We start from the raw sequence: 26374 nt of genomic DNA on the forward strand, positions 1-26374 counted from the left end.
ATTTACATTACATTCATAACAGTAGCAAAATTACAGTTATGAAGAAGCAATGAAAGTCATTTTATGGTTGGGGATTACCACAACATGAGGAACTGTTTTCAAGGGTAGCAGCATTAGGAAGGTGGAGAACCATTGCTTTAGATTTTCTGTATTTCTGGATGTAGTTCCTCTATCCATGACAGGCACTTCTCATGGCTAGCTTCATTTTCTCTTAAGTGTTTTATACTTCTTTTAGCACAGAGAAGGGAAAAGAAGTTCCAATCTGTCCAGTCATACCTATGTCCTAGTTGTGGCTCTGTGTGTCCCATTAGGCCCTCTGGTATTGAACTCTACCAGGGGTAAAACAAGCAAGGACAAGAGTGAAGGGGGGGGGGGTCTGGGAGGGGCAGCTGGAGAACAAATGGCTCAGCAGATAAGAGCCCACATATATTACTCTTTCAGAGGACCAGAGTTCAGTCAGAGCATCCATGCTGGTGAGCTTAAAACCTACTGTAACTCTAGCTCCAAAAGACCTGACACCTCTGGCACCCACATCCATGTGCACATACCCTCACACAGATACACACATCCATATAACTAATTTAAAATATATCTTTAAAACAATGAAAGAGTAAAGCTGAGCATTGTGGCTTATGCTTTTAATCACATCAACTGGGAGGCTGAGGCAGAAGAACTCTCCCATAGTTGAGACTAGCTGAGCTACAGAGTTGAGATCCTGCCTTAAAAATGCCACACACTCCCAAAAACCCAAACCAATTACCCTAATAACAAGAGTGAAGATACCTGGCCATGCCTGGAAAAGGCCTCCTGGAGGAGCTGCTGCAGCTCCTTCCGGGACAGCCTATAGTCCACATTGCTGACCTGGATGTCAACACCATTTGCAAATGGGTCTGGGCAGTCAGCACTGCTGCTGGGATTGGCAACATTGAAAGCAAGTGGCGAAGCTCTGTTTAAAAGGTTTGGAGACATACTCCTGCAGAAAACACACAAGATGTGAACAGTTCTATGTACCGGGTTCTGCCAGTTCAGCTTTGTCTGAAACTATAGATAACAGAGACTTTCCTACTTGGTTTTGCAGTGGATTTACCTTAAGCCAATGCTGATTTAGGCTTACTGTCTAAAGTACTATGAATTGGACTCAATAAAAAAATCATTCATTATCAAATGTTATTTCGCAGAAATATTTAAAGCAAAACAGAGAAAATATAGGAAGCCTTGCTAAATTAAAATTCCATTCTGGGCTAAATTTAGTCCTACAAACTTAGCCTCTAATGCTTTGTAAGGTTTAACTTCCTCTGACTTACAAGGCCTACCATCACAAATAACAAGGAGTCAATTGTTACATGAAATTGTACATTCCCTTTCCGCAGTGATTTTTTTTCAGATTTTTTTTTCTAAGATAAGGTCTCACTACATAGCTCTTGCTGTGCTGAAATTCACTAAGTAGACCAGCTGGACTCAATCTCATAGAAATCTAAACCTCCCAAGTGTTGGGATTAAAGGCGTGTGCCACTGGGCTTGACTTTTCCAGAGTGATTCTTAACCAGTTCTGCACAGCAAATGCATGCAAAAACAGGCCTTTATGGCAGCCTTGTCTGCTAAGTCTCACAGCAGCCTCCTACAAAGTAACATATTAAGAGCAGCCAATGCTCATCTCATTTTAGCTTCCCTCAACAGAAAGAGAGCAAGATGCTGTTTGTCTAGTTGACTGTTTTTATTTAAGGTCTTGCGAAGTTAACACAGTTTGGCCTTGAACTCATTATGTAACCCAGGCTCATGATCCTCCTGCCTCAGATTCCCAAATGCTGGGAACATAGGCATGCACCTGACCATAAGGACATCTTAACGTCCTTCCCTGTTGATACGGAATCACCTAGATTTCCAAATGGAGGAAGGAACAATGGAGGAAAGCAATGCCTCTGAATGTCAGCTATGGTAACCTGTAAATAGGGTCTGGCAGGGAAGATGGCAGACCTGCCTCAGTGTGCAGTCTCAATAACTAATGTAATGACCTGTAACCTTCCGGCTGCATATCCACCCACGGGTGAGCAAGCTGGACTTACCTGGGAGACCAAGACTGAGAGGTGAGCAGAGGGCTGACTTGCCTTGAGGCGATCAGCTTGCGGAATGCAGACGGGTAGCTCACTTGGAAGACAGTCTCCTCTCTCTCCTTCTTCTCCACAGGAGGGCTGGCAGCACTCTGGGAACTGACGTTCTCTTTTCTAACAGGAAGGAGAATTTGAGAGTAAACGTCACAGGTCTCCCATGATTTCAAAGAAGCAGCTACAAGAAAACTGGACATACTTCTGATTGCTTCTGTAAAGTGGCTCCATCATGCCTGTGTTCTTCAGGGTGGGCACTGAAGTGCTTAGGCCACCATTAGGCAGTGCTGCCAACCTCCCATGGCCTTGCTGGTGCTCACTGTTTCTGTTGCCAGTCTTTGACTCCATTCGGCACAGCTCCTTTAAAGACACAAGTGCAATGGCTTGAACCCTAAAATCGCAGATGAGTTAGATCCTATTCAAACTGTAAAGTCACTGCGTCTCAGCAAAAAACAAAGTAAAAGGACACAACAGGAGCTGGCAGGACACACAGAAAGAAACCAAATCTACCATAAACATCAAAAGGCAAGCAATATCAAAGTTACCTGTAAACTTTTAATGCTCGTGTTTTTTGTAGCAGGTCCAGAATTTGCCTGCAACCCTTTGCCAGGCATGGCTTTGGCACTGGGTGACTGTTCACTTGTGTCTTTGATGAGGCACAATTTTGAGTTCTTAACTTTTTTGGGAGACTTTGCTTTATCGGCAATTGCATTTGAGTTCTTGGTTTCAAGGAACTCTCTATGTTTTGGAGTAAACGACACAATGATCCTGTTACCAAAGACATCTTCATTTTCCATTCGCTTCTGGGCCCGCTCTGCACTATCCTGGTTTATGAAGCGGAGAATTGCACTGCAGCCTGAGATACTCAGCACTTTGCCACCGCAGTTATCAGATAGGCGCCTAAGCCTGTTGCTGATGCTCTTGCCGTCTTTATTTGCTGGTAGGTTATAAACATAGAGCAGAGTGTGGCACTGCAAACACAGGGGGAAAGGGTTACTTCAGTCAAAACAAGAACAAGTGCTGTCTTCACTTCAGTTAATTCACTGAAGAGGTAGGGACAGCAACTTTGAAGGGAAAGCTAAGTACAGATATACTAAGTGATTCTGTCTCTATACAACATCCAGAAAAGACCAACCTAGAGTCCAGTGACTAGCTGCCTGGATGAAAAGGGAATCACCACCAATTGGCAGACACCACATGGGAACCATGTCAAACTGCAAGTGCATCTCAGTAAATATTGAAAACTAATGAGCTGTACATGTCAGGTAAGAGGTCAGAAGCCTTCCAGATATCCTGAAATGTGTATCAAGAAATAGGCCAGGGCTGGAGAGATGGCTCAAAGGTTAGGAGCACTGCCTGTTCTTCCGAAGGTCCTGAGTTCAATTCCCAGCAACCACAAGGTGGCTCACAACCATCTGTAATGAAATCTGGTGCAGAATACAGTATATATAATAAATAATAATAAATAAATAAATCTTTAAAAAAAATAAAGAAAAAGAAATAGGCCAGCTGGTGGCTGTGTAAATCTTTAATTCCAGCACTAAGGAGGCAGAGGCAAGTAGATCTCTGAGTTCGAGGCCAGCCTGGTCTATGGGGCAAGTTCCAAGACAGCCAGGGCTACAGAGAAACCCTGTCTCAAAAAACTAAGATAAATAGGAAGACAGATAGAAAGAAAGAAAGAAAGAAAAATAGAACAGGGGTTGAGAATTTAGCTCAGTGGTAGAGTGCTTACCTAAAAAGTACAAGGCTCTGGGTTTAGTCCTCAGTTCCAAAAAAAAGAGAAACAGCACTGTGAAAATGCTAGGAAAATGAAGATAATTGTGGAGAGGGCTAAATCTGGGAGCCACAGGAAAAAATATTCAAGGGCAATAGCAAAAGAAAAAGAGATTTGTTAAAAAAAAAAAAAAGTTTCATAAGAAGGCCGACCACAGACAGCACTTTTTACCTATCACACCGGCAAATGTTTAAAACGCATTCTCATTGATAAGAGTAGGAACCAATGTCACCTTCTTGGAGGTCAAGGAAGACCGTGCCAGTGACTTCTGCCCAGAGCTACCATAGCTGAGAATGTACTCTCAAGACACCCTGGGTGAGCTGCTGGAGATGATAAAAACTAGGTAAGAAAACATGTCCAATAACAGGCAGACTTCTTAAACAAATCAAAGGCCAGCCACAGACCAGCTGTCAGTCGGCACTCGTTTTGTTTATTTGTTCTGTGTAGCCCTGGCAGTCCTGAACTCACTCTGTAGACCAGGCTGGCCTTAGACTCACAGATCTTCCCGCCTCTGCCTCCTGGGATTAAAGGTGTATGCCGCCGCCACCTGGCTTGTCAGTTAGCATTCCAGTGGCTAAAAATATGGGCAATTTATACCAGTATTTTATGTGGGCATGGAAATGCACCCAAGTTTTGATACTAAGTTATTTTTTAAAAAATAAATAAATAAAAAGATATGGGCTGGAGAGTCGGCTCAGAGGTTAAAAGCACTGACTGCTCTTCCAGAGGTCCTGAGTTCAATTCCCAGCAACCACATGGTGGCTCACAGCCATCCGTAATGAGATCTGGTGCCCTCCTCTGACCTGAAAGTATACATGCAAGTAGAACACTGTATATGTAATAAATAAATAAATAAATATTTATTTTAAAAAAAGACATGATTAAAATTTTTTTTATCTATTTTCAACATCTGGAAAACAACGCTAAACTGTAAACACTGGGAATCATCCCTCACATGATTTCGACTAGGACAGACTCTCAGTTTGCTGGCAACTGGGACTAGCAGGTGGGCTGGTGGACCTGAGTCCAGCCTCTGCTTTGCTGTGGTTGCCAACCTGCTTCTTTTAAGCACTAATTTCTACCTTCCTCCTGTGAGGATGCTGGATGCCACTCTTTCTCCCTGTTTTGATAGAGTTTCACTAATGCAGCCCTAGCTGGATAGAAGCTATGCAGCACAGGTTGACCTGGAATTTGTGATATCCTAAATGCTGAGATTACAGACATATGTCACATGTACTGGGTTGGACAGGGTCATTTATAATACACACTTGCAACTGTGAAGTTATTAAATTATGCATTAAAATCCACTTAATGTATGGGAATGCCATCCTTCTGTAACAGTCACACTGTTAGAATTTCTTTCAGAGTGATGCATGCATTCCCCTAACAGTTCCACACACGGCTCAGCACTGTGGCAATCATCCTTACCCCAAACCACATCCAACAGAAATGCTGTTCCTGCTCATGTGCTCACACTCTCCTAGTGTGTACGGCCTACAACATCCAGTGTCACACCCATACATGACAAGAAACACACTGTAAAGAGCACAGCCTCTGCACCGGCTGCAGTTTGGGAAGAAATCATCCAAAATGCATAACTGCTCTGCTTATCTGTAGCCAGACAAACAAGTACATGTGAGCTCTCTACCCATAATACCTGAGACCAGAACCACTTAAACTCTTCTTTCCCTGCTTCATCCATTTGATATAAAGTGCCTTTAGCCTTGGGGACAGTATCACGTATCTATCTCTGAGATAAAGTCACAAGTTGGTTCCCTAAACAAGTTAGAAAAGCATTAAAAGAAAATTCATCTGTATCTATTCAAGACAAGAATTTAAAGTTTCCAAGCTTATTTCAAACTCTGATCAGCCTTTTACAAAGAACACTATCCCACACCTGGTGACCCCTGGCTGAGGGCTGTGTCTCAGCTTCTAAAATCTACCAGTAAAAACCAGCAAAGGCAACATAAACCCACTCACAGGGATCTTCAGTGGTAACCTGGGGGGTAAATCAGAAATGAATTCTTCAAATCTGATCAGCTCGTTAGCATGATGCAGCAAGGCTTCAGAGGCTTGGTTTTTATGCACCAAAATGATGTGGAAACCGTGCCTGTGTCTCAGGTCACTGAGTTCCAATGCAAAATTGACATCAGCTGAAAGACAAGACAAATTATTAGAAACATCAACAGAAGCAGCCCTGGGCAGCAAGTGGCACGACAACGAGGCAGGCGGAGGCTCAGCCACTTTCCACTTTTGAACAGGAGCACATTTTCTTGTAAAGAATTAACGTGACAGGGTAATCATACCTAACACACCTTCTTTTTCAGGTTTTTTTTTTTGTTCTTTTTTTCAAGACAGGGTTTCTCTATAGTTTTGGGAGCCTGTTCTGGAACTCGCTCTGTAGACCAGCCTGGCCTCAAACTCATAGAGATCCGCCTGCCTCTACCTCCTGAGTGCTGGGATGAAAGGCATGCGCCCGCCACTACCACCTGGCGGCTTCCATCTACAACAGGGAGCAGATAGCAACACACTGGGGAGATGTGAATCTGAAAATTTATCTTGCATTTTTTTAAGTTTAATACTGAGGGAGGGGGAACCCTTACCACCCAAAAAAGATTTTCTTGAATAAACTGACCCTGCAATTATCTCATAGAGAACATAAAAGAGTCAGATGCCTGAGGTGGGAGTGTCATATCAATCTGTTGATTTCATTGGCTAAGCAATAAAGAAACTGCTAGGCCCATTGGATAGGCCCACCCTTAGGTGGGTGGAGTAAACAGAACAGAATGCCGGGAGGAAGAGGAAGTGAGGTCAGACTCTACAGCTCTCCTCTCCGGAGCAGACACAAGAGAGACGCCATGCTACCTGCTCCAGGGAAGACGCACGCTATGAAGCTCCGACCCAGGATGGACTTAGGCTTAGAATCTTCCCGGTAAGTGCACCTAGGGGCGCTACACAGATGATTAGAAATGGGCCAGAGCAGTGTTTAAATGAATACAGTGTCTGTGTAATTATTTCGGGGCATAAGCTAGCCGGGCAGGCGGCTTGGGGTTTTGGGGACATAGCCCCGCCGCCGCTCATATTACTACAAATGACGCCCAGACGTGGGGCTAACTGAGTCCACAGAAAGCCTGAGAAAGCTTGGGAAAGAGTAAAGCATGTTTTCTTGATTGTGACAATTTCTCGGGTCTACTCTGCTTGCCAGAGGCAAGCAAGCGCCTCATCTAAGAGAGGCTTCCTGACTCAGCTTCAGCTGCAAACCCTGCAGCTCATTAAGAGGTCCTGCCACGAAACATTTAAACAGTGTTGATGAAAAGCTGAACACATGCTTTTCGGTTTTCAGCCGTAGCAGGAAAAAAGCTGTGCCGTTTAAAAATGCCGGCTTTCTGGGCCATCCTGCCAGGGCAAACTCTGACTGTTTGAGGCAGGAGGGCCGGCTACAGAGAGAGGACTTGAGTGTTGTCTGTTGTAGCTTGCTGGCTGGCAGGGACCTTGAAATGTTATAAACATGGCTACAGCCAGTACCTCAGCCAAGAGGCTGAAAAGCTAAGGAATGGACTGGATCTAGCTGGCAAAGCCACGCCTTTAGTCCTACTGATATTGCTTGGTAAATTAAAGGCTCTTGTGGTCAGAAAAAGAGAGATATACAGTAAAGAGAGATTCAAAGACAGAGAAAATTTCTGAATGGTTTAAAGTGTGTTAAAAATATATGCAAGCTGAAAGTTGAAGTTTTAAAGCAAAAAACAAAAAAAGGAAGAGAGTTGTTGTGTGTCTTAGTACACACCTTTAATCCCAACACTTGGGAGGCAGAGGGAGATAGACCTCTGTGACTTCAAGGTGTGGTAGCACACGCCTTTAATCCCAGTGCCTAAAAGGCAGAGACAAACAGATCTCTGTGAGTTCAAGGTGTAGTAGCAAACACCTTTAATCCCAATGCCTGGGAGGCAGAGACAGGTGGATCTCTGAGAGTTCAAAGACAGCCTGGTCCACAGAATTGTTCCAGGTCAAAGATATACGCTCAAAAAGCAAAAAGTTAACTTAGGAATGTCACAGCTTAGATTCTTAAGTGCCTAGTGATTTAAAGGCACAAATCAAAAGTGCTCCTGGATAGTAAAAAATTGCAGATTCACAATAGGACAGATTCAGACCACTAAATGAGTCACACTGTTGGATGAATGTACGTAGGCTTGGGAGAGAGAAGAAAAAGAATATAGAGAATAAAGTTAATGGTTTAAAAAGAAAAAAGTAAAAGTAAAGTCTTTAAAGAGACAGAGTACAGATAGTTATAGATATAAATAAAAATAAGCCACGTAAAGATGGAAAATTCACAGAGAGTCTGGATTATGTACATTGTGTTTTCTTTAAAATTTTTGACTGTGAAGGAGCTAAGTACAGAGAGACATTTCATTATATGGGCTGCCAAGTGGAACCAGAACGGATATCATGAGGGTATTACGATTTCGAAATTTGGACCTAAGGATATGATGCTTTGGAGAGAGTCTTCTTTTGTTTTCACAGAGGATGAGACCCTGTTCATTTCTTCTATTCCGATTTGGTATGATGGACCACGTCCTCCTGAAGGGTTGCTGTGAACATCTTCAGAAAATTGCCTTGCTCAACTGCCAACTGAGATAAACCTGGCACACAGGTTACACCCTAAAATCATTAACGACGCCCCCATTCAGCAGGAAGCAGTTTGGAGAGAAAAAACTGCGCCCATGTTCCCAAAATATTGTTTATAAATGTTCTTTTACATTTAAAGGGGGAAATGATATAGGTATGAATAATTTGCATTGATAGAGATTTAAGGTCAATTTTGTTATATGTATAAATGTTTCTGATGTAACTTTTACTTATAACTGTTTTGTTATATGTAATTTTGCTATGTTAAAGTTAAAGCCTTTTTTTTTGTTTAAACAGAAAAAGGGGAAGTGATGTGGGAGTGTCATATCAATCTGTTGATTTCATTGGCTAAGCAATAAAGAAACTGCTAGGCCCATTGGATAGGCCCACCCTTAGGTGGGTGGAGTAAACAGAACAGAATGCCGGGAGGAAGAGGAAGTGAGGTCAGACTCCACAGCTCTCCTCTCCGGAGCAGACGCAAGAGAGACGCCATGCTACCTGCTCCAGGGAAGACGCACGCTATGAAGCTCCGACCCAGGATGGACTTAGGCTTAGAATCTTCCCGGTAAGCGCACCTAGGGGCGCTACACAGATGATTAGAAATGGGCCAGAGCAGTGTTTAAATGAATACAGTGTCTGTGTAATTATTTCGGGGCATAAGCTAGCCGGGCAGGCGGCTTGGGGTTTTGGGGACATAGCCCCGCCGCCGCTCATATTACTACAGATGCCTTTTTCTTCTACCTTTCAGACAAGTGCTGGTGCTGAATTCATCCTCCTACACGCTGGGATTAGAGGGGAGAGCCAGCACACCAGCACACCAGGCTATAGACATCATCACTGCGTGCCCCGTTTTCACCTCTCTGCAGTTCTTTCGCTTGCACACTTCTGGTAATTCCCATGCAGTGATTGTGGCTGAAACCAACAGATGCTTTGACACTTACTTGATACAAGAACCACAGTAGCAGGAGCAGTATGCGTATTTGCAAACCTTCGAAGACTCTGACGGAGTTTGTCATCAGCAGCATTCTTTGCAGTAGCGTTTATGTGAGCAACAGTTACCTGTGATTATTTATCAAAAAGATCATTGAACAAGATCTGGGGTTAGAAAACTGCCACACTTGGTCCACTTTTTTTTTTTTTAAACAAGGTCTCACTGAGTAGCCCAGGCTAGCCTTAAATTCTTGATCCTTCTGCCTCAGCCTCCAGAGTGCTGAGACTAGAGAAATGCACCAGAATACCTGGCACCTAGCAGATAACACACAGGAAAAAAATCTCTCCGATTTCTGTTACAACTGGATCTAAATAATTTCAGAACTGGTTCTCCATATGAAAAGAGAAAAATTATTATCCCAAGTCTCATTTCTAATTGCTTTTGCACTTCTTTTATTCAAGTCATCAGGCTTTCCATGATACACTTTGTCCACAATGTGCATGAGGTACAGCTAAGGTACAGTGTGGGGTTTATCACCCATCGATACCATCCACTGTCTGGAGCCTATAGGATCTGGGGATGCATGGCAGATGGAAGACGAAATAACATTCCTAAAAAAGTCAAACACTGACTACTGTTAAAAGATTAGACTTACACAAAGCTGTCTCCAAAGCAAAGTGCCTCAACCACATGTAATTTTCATTTGGATTACAGAGAATGTGTGTGTGTGTATATAAATTACATAATATATATCTGTATGTTAAACATAAATATATAATTCTAAGCAGAAATATGAAATGTCAATGATACTATTTACCTAAGAGTCAAAACATTTGGATTCTATCTTTAGATTTACAGCAGACCTTGCGGTCAGACAGCCTTGACTTAAATATTAGTTCAAAACACTGTGCATGGTCATGTCTTTAATCTCAACATTCAGGAGACATGAGGTAGGCAGATCTCTGTGAAATTAAGACTAGCCTCATCTACATACTAAGTTTTAGGCCAGCCAGGGCTATCTGGTGAAACTCTGTCTCTAAATAAATAGCTATTCCAGTTCTTTCCTTTATTGGCCATATAACCAAAAGAAAGTAGTTTCCCTTCTTAGAGCCTCAATTTCATCTGTAAATTGGAAATACCAAATCCATTCTGTATAGATGTGGGCTGACACAGACAGCACACAGCCACTACAGCACACCAAGGTACAAACAACTTACTGAAAGATCAAATGTTTAAATTTCAGCATTCTAGGAAAAATTGTGTGGCTTTCTCTCATTTGAAAACAGCATAAAAACAATAATATCACTAAACCAATCTGAAATTGGAATTTTAAACAAAACACTCCAAGTAATCAGGCCAACTGTGATGATACACGGCTTTAATCCCAGCACTCAAGAGGCAAAGGCAGGAGGATCTCTGTGAGTTAAAGCCTGGTCTACAGAGAAAGTTCCAGGCTAACCTGGGCGACACAGATAAACACTGCCTTTAAAAAGGGGGGAGGGGAGACAGGAGAGATGGCTCAGCAGTGAAGAGTGCTGCCTGCTCTTCCAAAGGTTGAGTTCAATTCCCAGCAACCGCATGATGGCTCACAACCATCTGTAATGAGATCTGGTGCCCTCTTCTGGCCTGCAGGCAAACATTTAAGAAGAACACTGTATATAAAAAAATAAATCTTTACAAAAAATTATGTGAGTGGGTGCTTTGCCTGCATGTATGTCTGTATACCACATACGTGCTTGTCACCTGCAGAGACCAGAGAGGGTGTCAGATGCCTGGAACTGCAGTTACGGATGCCTGTTAGCCACCATGTGGGTTCTGGGAACTGAACTCTAATCCTCTAGAAGAGCAGTTACTGCTTCAGCCCTCAGCAGACTATGAGTCTTTCTTCTCCTTCCTCCTCTTTTCTCCTCTTCTGCCTTCTTTTTTAGATTATAATTCTTTTTATTTTTTTTAAGATTTATGTAAGAGCATATATGAGTGCTCTGTCTACATGTACACCTGCATGCCGGAAGGCACCAGATCTCATTATGGATGGTTGTGAACTGCTATGGTTGCCAGGAATTGGACTCAGGACCTCTGGAGAAGCAGTCAGTGCTCTTAAGCAAAGAGCCACCACTCTAAAGATTGCAATTCCTAACATACATGCATACATACATACATATATACATACATACATAATTTTACCTGGCAATTATTTAGTTCCTGAATAACTTCCTTGTTTTCTTTACTGATGTCACACACACAGATAAACTCTGCTTCTCTGTGTCCTCTAAAAAACTTCTCACGGATTCTCTGTACAACAGTCGTTGCTGACCGGCCAGAGGGGACTGAGCAATTTTCAATATCCCAGAAAACGCCAATGGGGGGTAGGGTCTCCAGCACCTGTCCAGTGACTGCAACTTCTGGTGACCCTTAAGAAATATTAATACTTCCAGTTACACATAGTGAAAAAGAAAGCAGTGAGCTAAAACACAATAGGTAACTACCCATCATTCTAAACAGCAGAACATTAAGTTTAAGGATAACAACTTCCCACTGACCAGCCTAAGAAGCAACCACAATGTCCAGCGACATACTAAGATCATTTCTACTTTTTTTCTTCCGAGACAGGGTTTCTTTGGGCAGCCTTGGCTGTCCGGAACTTGATTTTAAACCAGGCTGGCCTGGAACTCAGAGATCAGTCTATCTCTGCCTTCTGAGTGCTGGGATTAAAGGCTGCACCACCACTGCCTGGCCAGTCTATCTCTGCCTTCTGAGTGCTGGGGTTAAAGGCTGCACCACCAGTGCCTGGCCAGTCCTACTTTCAGTAACAACAAAACTACAGACACCGACAGAAACAATAACTGGGACCTCCTAAAACTGAGACAATCTTCACCAACCCCACATCAGACAGAGCAAAATATACAAAGAACTCAAGAAATTGGTTATCAAAAGAACAAATAATCCAATAAAAAAAATTGGGTACAAACTTAAACAGAGAACTCTCAACAGAGGAATCTAAAATGGCTGAAAGATACTTAAGGAAATGCTCAACACCCTTAGCCATCAGAGAAATGCAAATCAAAGCAACTCTGAGATTCCATCTTACACCTGTAAAAATGGCCAAGATCAAAAACACTGATGACAGTTTATGCTGGAGAGGTTGTGGGGTAAAGGGGACACTCCTCCATTGCTGGTGGGAGTGCAAACTGGTACAGCCCCTTTCGATATCAGTGTGGCGATTTCTCAGAAAATTAGGAAACAACTTTCCTCAAGACCCAGTAATACCACTTTTGGGTATATATCCAAAGGATGCTCAATTGTGCCACAAGGACATGTGCTCAACTATGTTCATAGCAGCTTTGTTTGTCATAGCCAGAACCTGGAAACAACCTAGATGCCCCTAGACCGAAGAATGGATATGGAAAATGTGGTACATTTACACAATGGAATACTACACAGCAGAAAAACATAACGACAGCTTGAATTTTACAGGAAAATGGATGGAGTTAGAAAACATTATTTTGAGTGAGGCAACCCAGACTCAGAAAGACAAATATCATATGTACTCACTCATAAGTGGCTTTTAGACATAAAGCAAAGAAAAACCAGCCCACAAATCACAATACCAGAGAACCTAGACCACAATGAGGACCCTAAGAGAGACATACATAGATATAATCTACATGGGACATAGAAAAAGACAAGATCTCCTGAGTAAATTGGGAGCATGGAGACCATGGGAGAGAGTAAAAGGGGAGGGGAGAGAAAAAAAGGGGAGTGGAGAAAAATATATAGCTCAATAAAAACAATAAAAAAATAATAAAAAGTGGGGCTGGAGAGATGGCTCAGTGGTTAAGATCATTGCCTGCTCTTCCAAAGGTCCTGAGTTCAATTCCCAGCAACCACATGGTGGCTCACAACCATCTGTAATGAGGTCTGGTGCCCTCTTCTGGCCTGCAGACATACACACGGACAGAATATTGTATACATAATAAATAAATAAATATTTTTAAAAAAGAATCAAGAATCATTTTGAAAAAAAAAATAATAATAAAAAATAAGTGGTGCCAAAACAACTCTGTATTAACAGTGCGGCTTCACTTCCTGCTGCCCCACGGTGCTTCTGCAATGATGACCAGAAACTGAGTGGATGCTGAGGACCCTTGCCCTGCCTCTACCTCAGCGCAGGCTTGTCTGCCTGCTGTGTATGAAAGAACATTAAAGAGACCACCAAAGTGAAAATGGCACCAATTCTCACCTTAATCTACTCTAATATGTCATTAACATCTGTTTTAACCTTTCAGAGATGTATTTGGATGATAAAATATCACAGTAACTAATTTTTAAGGAAATAATTTTGATTTCAAACTCTAAGGTTTCAAATACTATTAATAATCAGCTACTACTAAATTTTTCTAAATACTAAATATGTCTAGGGACTATTAAGACCCTAAACTGAGTTCAAGCATGGTGGTGCAAACCTTTAATCCCAGCACTCAGGAGCAGAAGCAGGTGAACATCTGTGAGTTAGAGACAAGGATAGTCTATACAGAAGGTTCCAGAACAGCCAGGGCTACATAGAAAGACCGTCTCAAAAACATTAAACACAAACCTAAGTGAGTCCAAGTCTCCTACAGCACTTAATCTCTCCAATACATTCCTCTTCCTATACAGATTCTGGTCTCAAACAGCATCGGTTTAATATAAAGACCTATAATCACAAACACTCTTGCCAAGGGAGGGAAAAGAGGACTCACATACGCTTCGAAATGCAAATGCACCCCTAGTATCACAAGGAAATTTTTATAGGCAAGCAAATACATTTGTGTCAGATATTGAAAACAACTCAGATGGAAGCTATAGATGGCTCAGCAGTCAAGAACATTTTGCTGCTCTTTCAGAGGACAAGGGTTCATTCAGTTCTTAGCAACCTTCAGTAACTCCACTTCCAGGGGGTCCAGTGCCCTCTTCTGGCCTCTACAAACACCACGCACACATAAGTACACTTACATACATGCATACAAAACACTCATACACATAAAACAGAAATAAACGTTGGAAAAAAAGACAACTTAAATGCACTCTTTTATGTTACATCATTTACCAAATTTTGAAGCAGCTTTGCCTAGACTGGTTGCCAACAGTGAGGTCTCCTTCTCCATCCCTTTTGTTCCACAGCCATTACACAGAGGGATAGCTCCAGGTGCAGACTGAGTACTTGGAGGTGGTATATTCGGCCAGATTTTAGCAGCATCAACTATACTATTTCTTCCTGGCTGTTTTATAAAGGAAGACGTTTTAGGCACATCAATAAAGAACTCAGATTCATATATAACTGAAAACACCATCCTAAGCTTTTTATCCTCCTACCCAATAGCCTCTGATAAATTGTATTTTCAAATAATCTTTATCAGAACTACCAGCTACCAATCTAGTCTCAACTGAAAAGCAACTTGAAATGATGAGAGACCTGTTCAAATACTGAGTCCTTTCAACCTGGACATGCATATGCTATGAAGGAGACCTTGGATGCAGCTCCCATAAATGACAGAAAAACCTTCCTTTGAACATTTGTGTGAAAGAGACCAAGTTTCACGTTCCTCATATTACAAAGAAACAATGTATAGTTACTGTTCTGCCATGAAAGGGTGAGTGTATAAGCTGAGTTTAGGTTATAAGAACTCGACCAACTCTGTCCTAGAAAAAACGAAACAGATAACAGACTCTGCAAACGAAGCTGTCCTGCAGGACATGGCTTTCTCGTGAGCAGAGGCTCTAAAGGCACAAGCTGCACACCTAACTCCACTGCACTTTTCTGGATGCTCTCCCATTTTACCCTTTGCATCTTTCAGTATCAGACGAATGAAGCGTGATCTACATCATAAGATTCTTCAACCCTATGCACAGTAAAGACATGGCAAGATAAAGCCATTTCTAAATAGAACCTCAAACCTCATTATCTGGCCCCAACATAAAAAATAAAAGATACATACCTTGTTTAGACAGTCTTCACAGTAAAGTGAGCCCTTTAAACAGACTGGAGGTGCCACATTTAGGTGAAGAGAGTTGGTGCACAAGTGAGGTGTAAGCTCTGACTGGGAAAGGCGATCTTCCAAACGCCCACGAGCCCCACTCGGGAAATCAGAACAGGGGAAACAGCCAGCAGAGGTGCAGCCCTGGAGAGTCGGGAACTGATGCAGCTTGTGTATGTTACTATGACATGACTGAAAATGGAGTTTCCCACAACATGGTAGATGCTTGCAGGAAGGTAGGCTACTCTCTACACACATGCTGGGAAAGTCATTCGCAAGGCCCACCAAGTTGTTCCTAGCAGAGGCATTCTGCAGTGAAGACACAGACTGGAAAGCAAACCCTGACCCTACTTGACACGTGACTGTCCTGGTGCTTGGTGAGTCTAAGAGTGAGCCCGTGTGAATCAAGCTCCCAGAGCCTCCACTACTGCCACCACCACCACCACCACCAAAACGCATGGGTGAAGTGGGGGGTTCATTAGGGCAATGAACACAGCAGCTTACTTTGGGAACAGCTGAGAGCTGTACTTTTGGTTGCTGAAGGGAATGAATATCAGGAAGTGGGACTGCTGGGAAGAGTTTAGAGCCAACATGAAGAGGAGATGGTATATCCTTTAACTCCACAGCAGCGTTCTTGTTCTCCATGTACTCTTTCTTCTGAGGAGAGATCAAAACACAAGGCAATTTTTGGAGACTACTGTATTTTTTCTCTCATATACTACTGTGTTAAAAAAATAGAAAACAATGTTCTTTTTTTTAAATAAGTAAAATCCAACTTCTTTTTTTTAAAGATTTATTTATTTATTATGTATACAATGTTCCTCCTGCCTGTACACCTGACACCACAAGAGGGCACCAGATCTCATTATAGATGGTTGTGAGTCACCATGTGGTTACTGGGAATTGAATTCTGGACCTCTGGAAGAACAGTCAGTGCTCTTAACCTCTGAACCATCTCTCCAAACCCAACTCTTTTTACATCACTCAATCATAACTGAACTAATATAACAGCATCCAGCTAAGACCAGGGACAATCTTTAGAGGTCTTGCAGGAAGGGAATAGAGAAACAAACAACTAAGATTAATGCTATTTCTGTCAAAATATTAAGATGGCTCAGCAAGCCAGATTAACCACTCATACCTCAGGGATTATAACTTTCTCTTGCTTCAAAGAGCTGTCTAAAGAAAACTGGGATACGCAAAGATGTCACAGCACTCAAGGAAGGGGGCTTATAAGCAAGCAGCTTCCTTTATTTATTCCTGTAGGTGGTGAGTAAAGGGTTTTAGTGGGGTTCTCCTTAAAGGAGAAGAGTGATATTCCAAACACCATGAATGAGGCTCGCCACCTGCCCAAAGTGACCCAGCTGTGCTGCTAAGAGCACTGAGGAAACGCTGAAGCCTTCATGGAGTCTTTATACTGTGGCCAATGCAAAGACACAATGATTAGAACTATCCACTGTCAGTTCAAAACCCAGCCAGCACCACTAAAAATGAAAAGAAAGAATATACTTAACACCTACAAGAAATCCTGAACAAAAGGTATTGTCAATCTTTTCTAATTTACAAGACTTAAAACCAGAGGGTGAGTCAGGGACAATGGTCTCACACCTGTCTGTAACTCTGCACTTGGGAGGCCAAGGCAGAAGGATCACAAATTCAAAGCCAGCCTGGACTATATAAGAAAAACTTACCTCCAAGGCCATAGGCCAAATCCACTTAAGAAAGCTATAAATAAAATTTATTTTAAATTTTTCATTGTTTTTAATATGCAAGCTTTAGAATTTGGGGCTTTAATAAGAAACCAAATTTCCAGCCAGGCGGTGGTGGCGCACGCCTTTAATCCCAGCACTCGGGAGGCAGAGGCAGGTGGATCTCTGTGAGTTCAAGGTCAACCTGGTCTACAAGAGCTAGTTCTAGGACAGGCTCCAAAGCTACAGAGAAAACTGCTCTCAAAAAAAAACAAAAGAAGAAACCAAATTTCTCCCAATTTTAAATGATTAAAACCTCTGTTACCCAGAGAGAATACAGAGTTGAGCAGGTGATCATAAAAATGTGCAGATATGGTGCATAATAGTGCATAGGTGATACAGGCAGGAGAGAGACTGCCCCAGTCACCTGTACCCATCATCTATAATATTCTATAATAGTGCAGAGGTGATACAGGCAGGAGAGAGACTGCCCCAGTCACCTGTACCCATCATCTATTCACAACGTGCTATATCTTGAACATAGTTACCGTTTGGGGATTAAGAGGCAACGTTTGATCTGGACGAGAAAAGCAACCAGAGAATTTCCAAAGCCAAGGCTTAGCATCCTTATCTTGGTGAAGCCATCCAAGTGTTCTGCTGCAAGGGTTCTCAGTTCTGTTCCCTTCCATCACATAGCCAGACAATGTGGTTCAACATTCTTTCATCTTTCTTTTCCGTCATTCTTCCACCCTGTTAAAAAAAGTTGTCTTAGTTAGGGTTTCTATTGCTGTGACAAAATACCATGACCAAAAGTCAAGTTAGGGAGGAAATTTGGTTTCTTATTAAAGCCCCAAATTCTAAAGCTTGCATAGTAAAAGCAATGTTTACACTTCAGCATTGCTGTTCATCGCTGAAATAAATCAGGACAGGAACTTAAACAAGGCAGGATTCCAGAGGTAGGAACTGATGTGCAGGCCATAGAGGAGAGCTGCTTACTGGCTTGCTTCCCATGGCTTGCTTAGCCTACCTTCTTATAGAACCCAGAACCAGCAGCCCAGTGAAGGAACCACCCACCATGGGATGGGCCCTCCACCACTGATCACAGGTGGATCTCACAGAGGCATTTCCTCAGCTAAGGCTATTTCCTCTGATGACTTTGGCTTGTGTCAAGTTGACACACAAAACCAGGAAGTGCATAAGTCAACATCTATGTTACTTCTTACACAAGCACACATTTTATAATGTTAATATATGAGATCACAGCTGTATTCACGATACAATGGCTTTCACGTTCAGACCTTAAAGAACAAAGGCAGCATGGATATCACAGCTCACTACAGGACACTAAAATTTGGTAAACTTGGTTGATTCTATCTATTTAAATTTGATTTAGAGTGGTGGCACACACCTTTGATCCCAGAAGTCAGGAAGCAGAGTCAGAAGGATCTTTGTGAGTTCAAGGCCAGCCTGAGACATCTACAAAGCTAGTTCCAGGACTGCTAGGGCTGTTACACAGAGAAACACTGTCTCGAAAAACAAACAAAACAAAACAAATTGATTTAGAAATAAAATATATGATCTGAGGCTGGAAGATAGCTAAGAAAAGTATTTGCTACACAAGGATGTGAATTCAGATCTCACTCTTACAAAAGACAGGCATACAGCTATAACTCCAGCACGGGAGAGGCAGAAACAGGCAGATCCCTAGAGTTCAATGGCTACTCTGCCCAGCAAAAATCAGTCAACTCCAGATTCACTGAGACTACCTCAAAAAATAAGGTAGAGGGGCCAGTGACAGGGATCAGTAAAGGTGATTGATTGCCTCCAAACCTGCCAACCTTAGTTCCACTCCAACATATCAGAGAGAACTGACTCCCACAGCTATCTTCAAACCTCCACATTTATGCTATGGTATGTATGCATATATACACATACACACACAAAATGAATAAATGTAATTTTTAAAAAATTAAATAAAGGGGGGCTAGAAAGATGGCTCAGCAGTTCTTCCAGAGGTTCTGAGTTCAATTCCCAGCAACCATATGGTGGCTGATAACCATCCATAATGGGATTTGATGCCCTTTCCTGGTATGCAGGTACATACGAATAGGGCACTCATACACATAAAATACACAAACAAATCTTTTTTAAAAAATTAAATAGAGAATGATGAGGAAGATACCCAGCATACAACTCTATACATATATCTACATATGTGCAACTGCATACACTCCTACATGAACATGTACATATACCACACAAACCATTTATTATCTGCCATTCCTCATATCCCAGTTTTTTTTTTCTGTGTGTGCAAATTAGGGAGGGCAAAGGGATCCTCTTACATGTGTGTATAGGTCAGAGCTCAGTCTTGGGTTTTCCCTAATCTACTACCTTTTCTTCTTCCTCCTCCTTTTTTTTTAGGACAGGGGTTCTCATTGTCTAGACTGGCTGTCCAGCGAACACGGAGATCCTCCTGTCTCTCCCTCCCCAGCTCTGGGATTACAAGCACATGTTATTACCTCACTCAGCTTTTAAAAACAGAGGTGCTGAGGCCTTCATGCCTGTGCAACAAGCACTTTACCTACTGAGCCACTCCTCAGTCACTAGAGCTTCACATATGAAGATGGATTATAGATTTATTTATTTTTAAGACACAGCCATGCTTGAAGGACAGAGACAAATCATGGCCTCTGCACATCTCTTGGTAGAACTCCCCCTCTTCACTCAGCCAAAATAAGCCTCTATGCTCTAAGCAGACTTTTTCTATAGTTTTTCTCTATTTGTTTTGTTTTTTCAAGACAATGCTCCTCCATGCAGCACTGACTGTCCCTAAACTATGTAGTTTAGGCTGGACTTGAACTCAAGAGATCTATCTGCCTGCCTCTGCCTCCCTAGTATTGGGATTAAGGTGTGGACCATCATACCTGGCCTAGAATTTTTCTTAATTTTCCTATCTCTTCCTATAAATTCTGCTTAGGAAAGCAGAGACGTTAGCAGTAAGGAGAACCTAATGTAAGTAAAAAGAAAAAACACAGTATTAACTTTCCTATGCCCCTGGTATGAGCAAAGAAAGGACAAGTTAAATGACCTCTGAGGACTTTGAATTCTATTGTACCAGAGAAGCCATCCAATCGAGTTTTTGGTTTGTTTATAATGAAAATGCAATGTAACAGACTGGGTGGCCAAACATCCAGCAATTAAGAAAGATACAACTCACAGATGCACTTGACCCCTACACGACTACACTCAGGGTCCTCGTACACAAAGGCAAGGCCCATGCACATTTATCGGGCAGAGATGAAGCTAGCAATGGTAAGAACAACCAAACCTTACTGTAAGTCCTCACCACAGTAGCCATTTTCAGTGATTAGCAGAAATTTCATCTGTGCATGTAGAAAATAATTTCTTTCAGCTGTATCTCTGATAAGACGCTTCTAAGAGATTTTACATCTCTGTGACAGGGTGAGGGGAGAATGGTTCAAAATGTATGTCAAGTCTGGGTGGACTGATCACATAAAGAACTAAACTATGGTCTGCCAGCCAAAGCCAGCCTGCTGCCTATATGCATGTGTATGTTTGTATATGTCTACCTAGTGATTCTTGGACAGGATATGATTCTGTAATCTTGAAGGCTGGCCTCAAACTTTTAACAACTTTTTTTTTTTTACCTCAGTCTTTTAAATGCTGAGATTACACACCTGTATTTAAATGTTCTGTGAACTAAAAATATATTTTGGATATTTTAAATTCCTGAGAAAGTGTTCTTAAACACAAAATTCAAACTTTAGTATCCATAAAGTTTTACTAGGGCACAGCTATATGCCTTCATTTAAATATTATCTATGGTTGACTTGAACTATAATTGAGACTTGAGTCTTTGCCGCATAATCTGGTTGCAAAGCCCAATATTCTTATATTTACTATTTAGCCAGTGTGCTGAACTATAAAATTTAAGTTTCTGTTTGTAGGCTGGGGGGTGTATGGAACTTAGTGGCATATGGAAGGTTCTGGATTCAATCCCAGACAAAAAGAGGGGGAGGAAGGGAAAAAAGAAGGAAGAGAAAGTAGAAAGAAAGAAAAAGATGTTTGTTTCTTTGTGCACTGTCTCTATCTGCCATAGCATTACAGAAAATGAATTAAAAATGCACACACTGCCCATTTTCACCACTGTATCTTGTGCCAGTCCGAGGCCTATTCTATGGTAATCACAAAATAATTATTTGTTGAATGACAGAATTAGCAGAATTAACCTAGTACACAGTTGAAAATAATTTGGAGACAAAGTTAACTGCTATCATTGTTTGAATTACAATACGTGTTTTTATTACTAAATCCAGGTTGTGCCAGGTGGTGGTGATGCACACCTTCAATCCCAGGACTTAGGAGGCAGAGGCAGGCAGATCTCTCTGAGTTCAAGGCCAGCCTGGTCTACAGAGCCATCTCCAAGACAGCCAAGGCTACACAGAGAAACCAACCCTATCTGGAAAAACCAAAACCAACCAACCAAACAAACAAAAAACCCAAGATGTATATCATCCAAAAAGCTCCTCTCTTATTCATAAGAACTTCTGATGCTCATATTGTTCATAATTTCAGCATGCTCAGACCTTTTCAAAGCCAAATGAACTACAACTTCTAACAATTCACTGAGAAACAAGAAACTTAATACTTTCATAACTAGCTTAAGGTCAAAAGGCTCACCTACTTCTTTCTACTACTACACCAAGGTGCCATCAACATGCTCAGTCAAAGAATCAGTAGTACTGGCACACATCTACACTTCCAACACTCAGGAGGCAGAGACAGGAAGATATTGGCAAATTGAAGAGCAGCCTGGGCTACATAGACTTTGTGTCAAAAAAAGTTTAAAATTAATATATATAGGTGTCAGTACTTGTTTTAACTCTTACTTTGGGGGCTTGCCACCCAGCTCCCAAATAAACACAGGGAATCTTATTCTTTCTTATGAATGCCCGGCCTTAGCCTGGCTTATTTCTAGCCAGCTTTTCTTAAATTACCCAGTCTATACCTTTTGACCTTTACCTACCTCTATTTCTGTATATCTTTTCTTTACTTCTTACTCTGTGGCTTGCTGTATAGCTGGCCCCTGAAGTCCTCCTCTCGTTCTCTTGCACCTTCAGCCTCCCTCCCCAGATTTCTCTTCCTATTTATTCTGTCTGCCAGCCCCACCTTTCCTTTCTCCTCTCTTTCTATTGGCCATTCAGCTCTCTTTTAGACCAATCAGGTGTTTCAGACAGGCAAAGTAACACAGCTTCACAGAGTTAAACAAATGCAACATAAAAGAATGCATCATATCTTTGCATCATTAAACAAATGTTCCACAGCATAAACAAATGAAACACATCTTCAACTAATATTCCACAACATAAAAGGATATATATAGATTACTCTCAGTACAAATAAATATAAGGAAAAATATTAGTGACCTGTACTCTAAAATTTGCCCAGATATTCCTAGTTCCATTAGGCATCTGAGCTAGCCAAAGGAAGCTTTGATGTGAGTGTCTTCCCTTCTGCCACTCTCTTTGTCTTTGAGCAACTTAGACACAGGCTGAGAACGCACTGCATGCATACTGGGCCCCAAGGCCACCTCCCCATCTGTGTAGCTATGGGCAACTCATCCTTTTTAACCCAAGGTTTGTGGTTTGGTGACAAGAGATGAATAATTTCTTAAATGGCCTCCCCCTGCCACAAACTCCCATACTGTGCTAACCCATTTTACCGGTTCTGTGTATTTTGTTTTTCTACCTTTTATCTAAAATGACATTATTTATTTGGTGTTTTATTATTTTTCTCCTCCATTAGAATATAAATTCCACGATGATATTGACTGCTATTTTCTTATTCACTGCTGTATCCCCTGAACCTAGCACTCCACTGTGCCTCGCAAGTTATTAACAAATGACCGCTGGACAAATGTAGAGCTCACTAAATGTGAAGAAAGACCATTTAGCTGACCGTTTCCTTCTATACAAAACAGGAGGATCCTGGAAAGTCCAAAAGATACGGCAAGTACTAGAAAGCTCTTCGTTACACCAAAAGAGTGTTTGGCGAACTCTAAAGGCCAACACGTTCGTGCTAGAATTAACGGGAGGAGTGGCTGATACTGAAACTGAATCCAAAGAGGCTGCTAAGAGACGGACCGCTTTGGAGGGCTGCAAAACACAAAAAGCAAACAAGCTAAGGGACCCAACTCCATCACTATCCCTTTTCTCTCAACTTTCTAACTTTGCACAGCCTGCAAAGGTTGTTGCTGACACCTGGAGGGCCCGGAAGCGAGCAGGGAAGCAGGCGCAGGCGGGGAACAGAACGCCCCGGAAGACATCGGGATGGTTTGGGAGACCGATCTTTTCGCGCGGTTCCTTTGGCGGGTCCCGGACCCCAGCAGCATCAGTCTGGGGAAAAGAGCGTTGTTCCCGGGCCAGCTGCGCTGCTGGCCGAACAACCCGAGCGCCCGAATAGAGTCCCGGAACTGACAGAGGACTCACCTCAGCCGCCAGCTCCTTCTCCACTCACATTCCGACCCCGCCGCCTTCCCCTCCCGCCCCCCAGGCCCTTTGTTTTGATTCCCGACTCCGCAGCTCCCGCCGCCGCCGCCAAGCGCACCCTCCACTTCCGCTTCCGCTTCGCCCCTCCTCTGTCGCAAAACCCATACGCTTCTTGATTACTAGCCCCGCCCCTTTTCCGTTCCTCCTCCCCCCCGCCCCCCTCCCGTCTTCCAATTACCACGTCTTCCTCTGCTCCGCTCCTATAACCACGCCCCTGCCCCGCCCATTCCCGCCCCGTCTCCGTCTAGCCCTGTTCCTTGCTTCTCTAGCCCCGCCCATTCCCCCCCTCCTGCTTTTCCATTCCTCGGTTTAGCTCCACCTCTTCCCTCGTCTCTCCCCTTTTCTTCCGCCCCGCCCTCGGCTCCCGTCTTCTTCGCGCGAGGCACGATGGGAATTGGGGGGGGCGGGGCCTCGCGGCCCTGCAGCCTCGTCAGGCTCAGTCCCCTCCCGATAAACCTCTAAATAGGGTCTTTCCCCAGGACGGCTCCGGTTTTTTTTTTATCACGAACACCTAGTTTAGGAGTCCTCCCCGCTGGCTTGATGATGCCAGGTCGAATGGAGCCTCCAGGCGAAGAATTGGGGAACTTATGTGATGGAGATGAGAAGAGTCTGCCAAATGGGGTTTGCTAGGGTCCAGCTCTTAAGGTCTTGGAGGGTAAGACGAAGGAGACAAGAGTTCTGTGAAATACAGCGTTGTGGTGGCTTTTCTAACGTTCTGGCTCGTCACGTGATAGTCCTGTTTTAGTTTTACTAATTAAATTGTGTGTGTTGCGGAACACATCTTTTAGTGCAACCTAGTGGCGACTGGGGAAAGAACAGTAAAACCTGTCAAATGAGCTCCAGCAAGGTCCTTCCTACCGAGTGTCCGTCCAACTGGTGTCAATAAACTACATGCCAAGACTGCCGAATATTGTCAGCAATGATAAAGAGTACATGATGACCTACCCTTTTTTTTTTCTTTTTGGAGATAGCATCTCACTTGTATAACCTGGTTGGCCTGGAACTTGCCATTTAGACCAAGCTGGCTTCGATGTCGGGTTCCCTTGCCTTCTCAGTGCTAGGAGTAGAGGCATTTGTCTCGTCTGGCAAACTTTTCATTCGGATAAACCTGGTGCTTTGTTTCAAATGAACACTTTTGGGTGACAGGTTGGGAACGAAAAAGAAGACATGAAAGTTATAAAAACTTGGTAAAACCAAATTGTGAACTACCATATGGGTGCTGGGAATATGAACCAGGATCAACTGGAAAGAGCAATAAGTGCTCCTAACCGCTAAGCCACCTCTCCAGCCCCAACACTTTCTGTTTTAAATGGTTAAACCATGCCCTGTATTTGCTCCCCTTCCCAATTGAGCCTCATAGTCTTCACTTTTACTTGGCCTAAATATAAGTTGGAGCTTTTTGTTATTCTTCGCTTTTTGAAACAGGGTTTCTCTGTGTAGCACTGGCTGTCCTGGAACTCACTCGGTAGGCCAGGCTGGTCTTGAACTCAGAGATCTGCCTGCCTCTGCCTCCTAAGTGCTAGCATTAAAAGTGTGAGCCACAATGCCTGGTTTAATGTTTTCAGGAGGGGGAAATTTCTGAAATCACCAGCTGTTTACTATTTCCTGTTGCAAATTAGGTTAAAAATTTATTATCTAAATGTAGGCACAGTTTAGAATGTGCTGGCTGCGTAGTACTTTTAAATAGTTTCTACTTAAGTCTGCCAGGGAGCCGGGTGTGGTGGCGCATGCCTTAAATCCAGCAACAAATGAAATTTGCTAACTAATTAGGAAGCATAGTTGCCAGGAACATTTTTCTTCCCGATCTCCAGGTATGCCATGCTTTCACTGCTCTCCTTGAAGTAGGATGAAGACCATGTAGCTTTCCATAAACCTGGATCAGGAGAGCAAGTTCAGACATGTAACTGAAGAATCCTTTATTTCTACTAGACTCTCCAGAAGGCACACCCGAGGTGTTTGCTACTGCTAAGAACAACATTGTGTCTGTGTGTAGGCAGAATTTTTCCAAGGGAGAATTAAAACTGACGAAAAGGATTCTAGTTGCTGTTTGTTTTGCTTTTAGTTATTTATTTATTGGTTTGGGTTTTTTTTTTGAGACAGGGTTTCTCTGTGGCTTTGGAGCCTGTCCTAGAACTAGCTCTTGTAGACCAGGTTGGCCTATGAACTCACAGAGATCCCCCTGCCTCTGCTTCCCAAGTGCTGGAATTAAAGGCATGCACCACCACTGCCCAAATCGCTTTTATTTTCAAAGTCTCAAACAAGTAGGTGTTTCTTTTGCCTCCATTTTATTCTAGCTATTTCTGAATACTGACAACATTAACTAAAAATATAAAAAAGGGAAAAAAGTAATTGTAATGTTTAATTATTTGAACAAGTTTTAGCCACAAAACATAAAAGAGGGAAGACATTTTCCTTGACTTTGCTTGACATTTTTTTTCTATTTATTTATTTCTACAGTATCCTGCCTGTAGGCCAGAAGAGGGCACCAGATCTCAATATAGATGGTTGTGAGCCATCATGTGGTTGCTGGGAATTGAACTCAGGACCTCTGGAAGAGCAGTCAGTACTCAAAACCGCCGAGCCATCTCTCCAGCCCCTTGACATTTTTTTCTAGTCAAGAAGTAGGCTAGGGTCAATAAGTATTGTAAGAAATAAAGTCACTCAGGTAGA

General features: G+C 42.6%; 2 protein-coding genes across 3 annotated transcripts in view; one reads left to right on the forward strand and one right to left on the reverse strand.

Annotated features, from left to right (window-relative positions):
• The window catches only part of Marf1 (meiosis regulator and mRNA stability factor 1), a 58542-nt gene extending 34760 nt beyond the window's left edge, over positions 1-23782 (reverse strand). Inside the window, exons 1-11 of one of the 2 annotated variants that reach the window (XM_075942101.1) lie at positions 23645-23782; positions 17681-17882; positions 15406-16101; positions 14517-14688; positions 11615-11841; positions 9441-9558; positions 5857-6029; positions 2648-3073; positions 2305-2462; positions 2064-2222; positions 784-973 (exon numbers count right to left, since the gene is read on the reverse strand). In XM_075942101.1, the coding sequence (XP_075798216.1) occupies positions 784-973; positions 2064-2222; positions 2305-2462; positions 2648-3073; positions 5857-6029; positions 9441-9558; positions 11615-11841; positions 14517-14688; positions 15406-16101; positions 17681-17821 (2460 nt within the window). In that variant the 5' untranslated portion in view covers positions 17822-17882; positions 23645-23782. The remainder of the gene's footprint in view (positions 1-783; positions 974-2063; positions 2223-2304; positions 2463-2647; positions 3074-5856; positions 6030-9440; positions 9559-11614; positions 11842-14516; positions 14689-15405; positions 16102-17680; positions 17883-23644) is intronic. The other variant, XM_075942102.1, reaches the window with a different exon arrangement.
• Positions 23783-24117: 335 nt separating this feature from the next.
• Nde1 (nudE neurodevelopment protein 1) overlaps positions 24118-26374 on the forward strand; it is a 37306-nt gene continuing 35049 nt past the window's right edge. Inside the window, exon 1 of the mRNA XM_075942104.1 lies at positions 24118-24359. The gene's annotated coding sequence lies outside the window, so the exon portion shown is untranslated. The remainder of the gene's footprint in view (positions 24360-26374) is intronic.

The sequence above is a fragment of the Microtus pennsylvanicus genome, chromosome 11 (assembly GCF_037038515.1).
Source record: "Microtus pennsylvanicus isolate mMicPen1 chromosome 11, mMicPen1.hap1, whole genome shotgun sequence".
Classification (NCBI taxonomy): Eukaryota; Metazoa; Chordata; class Mammalia; order Rodentia; family Cricetidae; genus Microtus; species Microtus pennsylvanicus.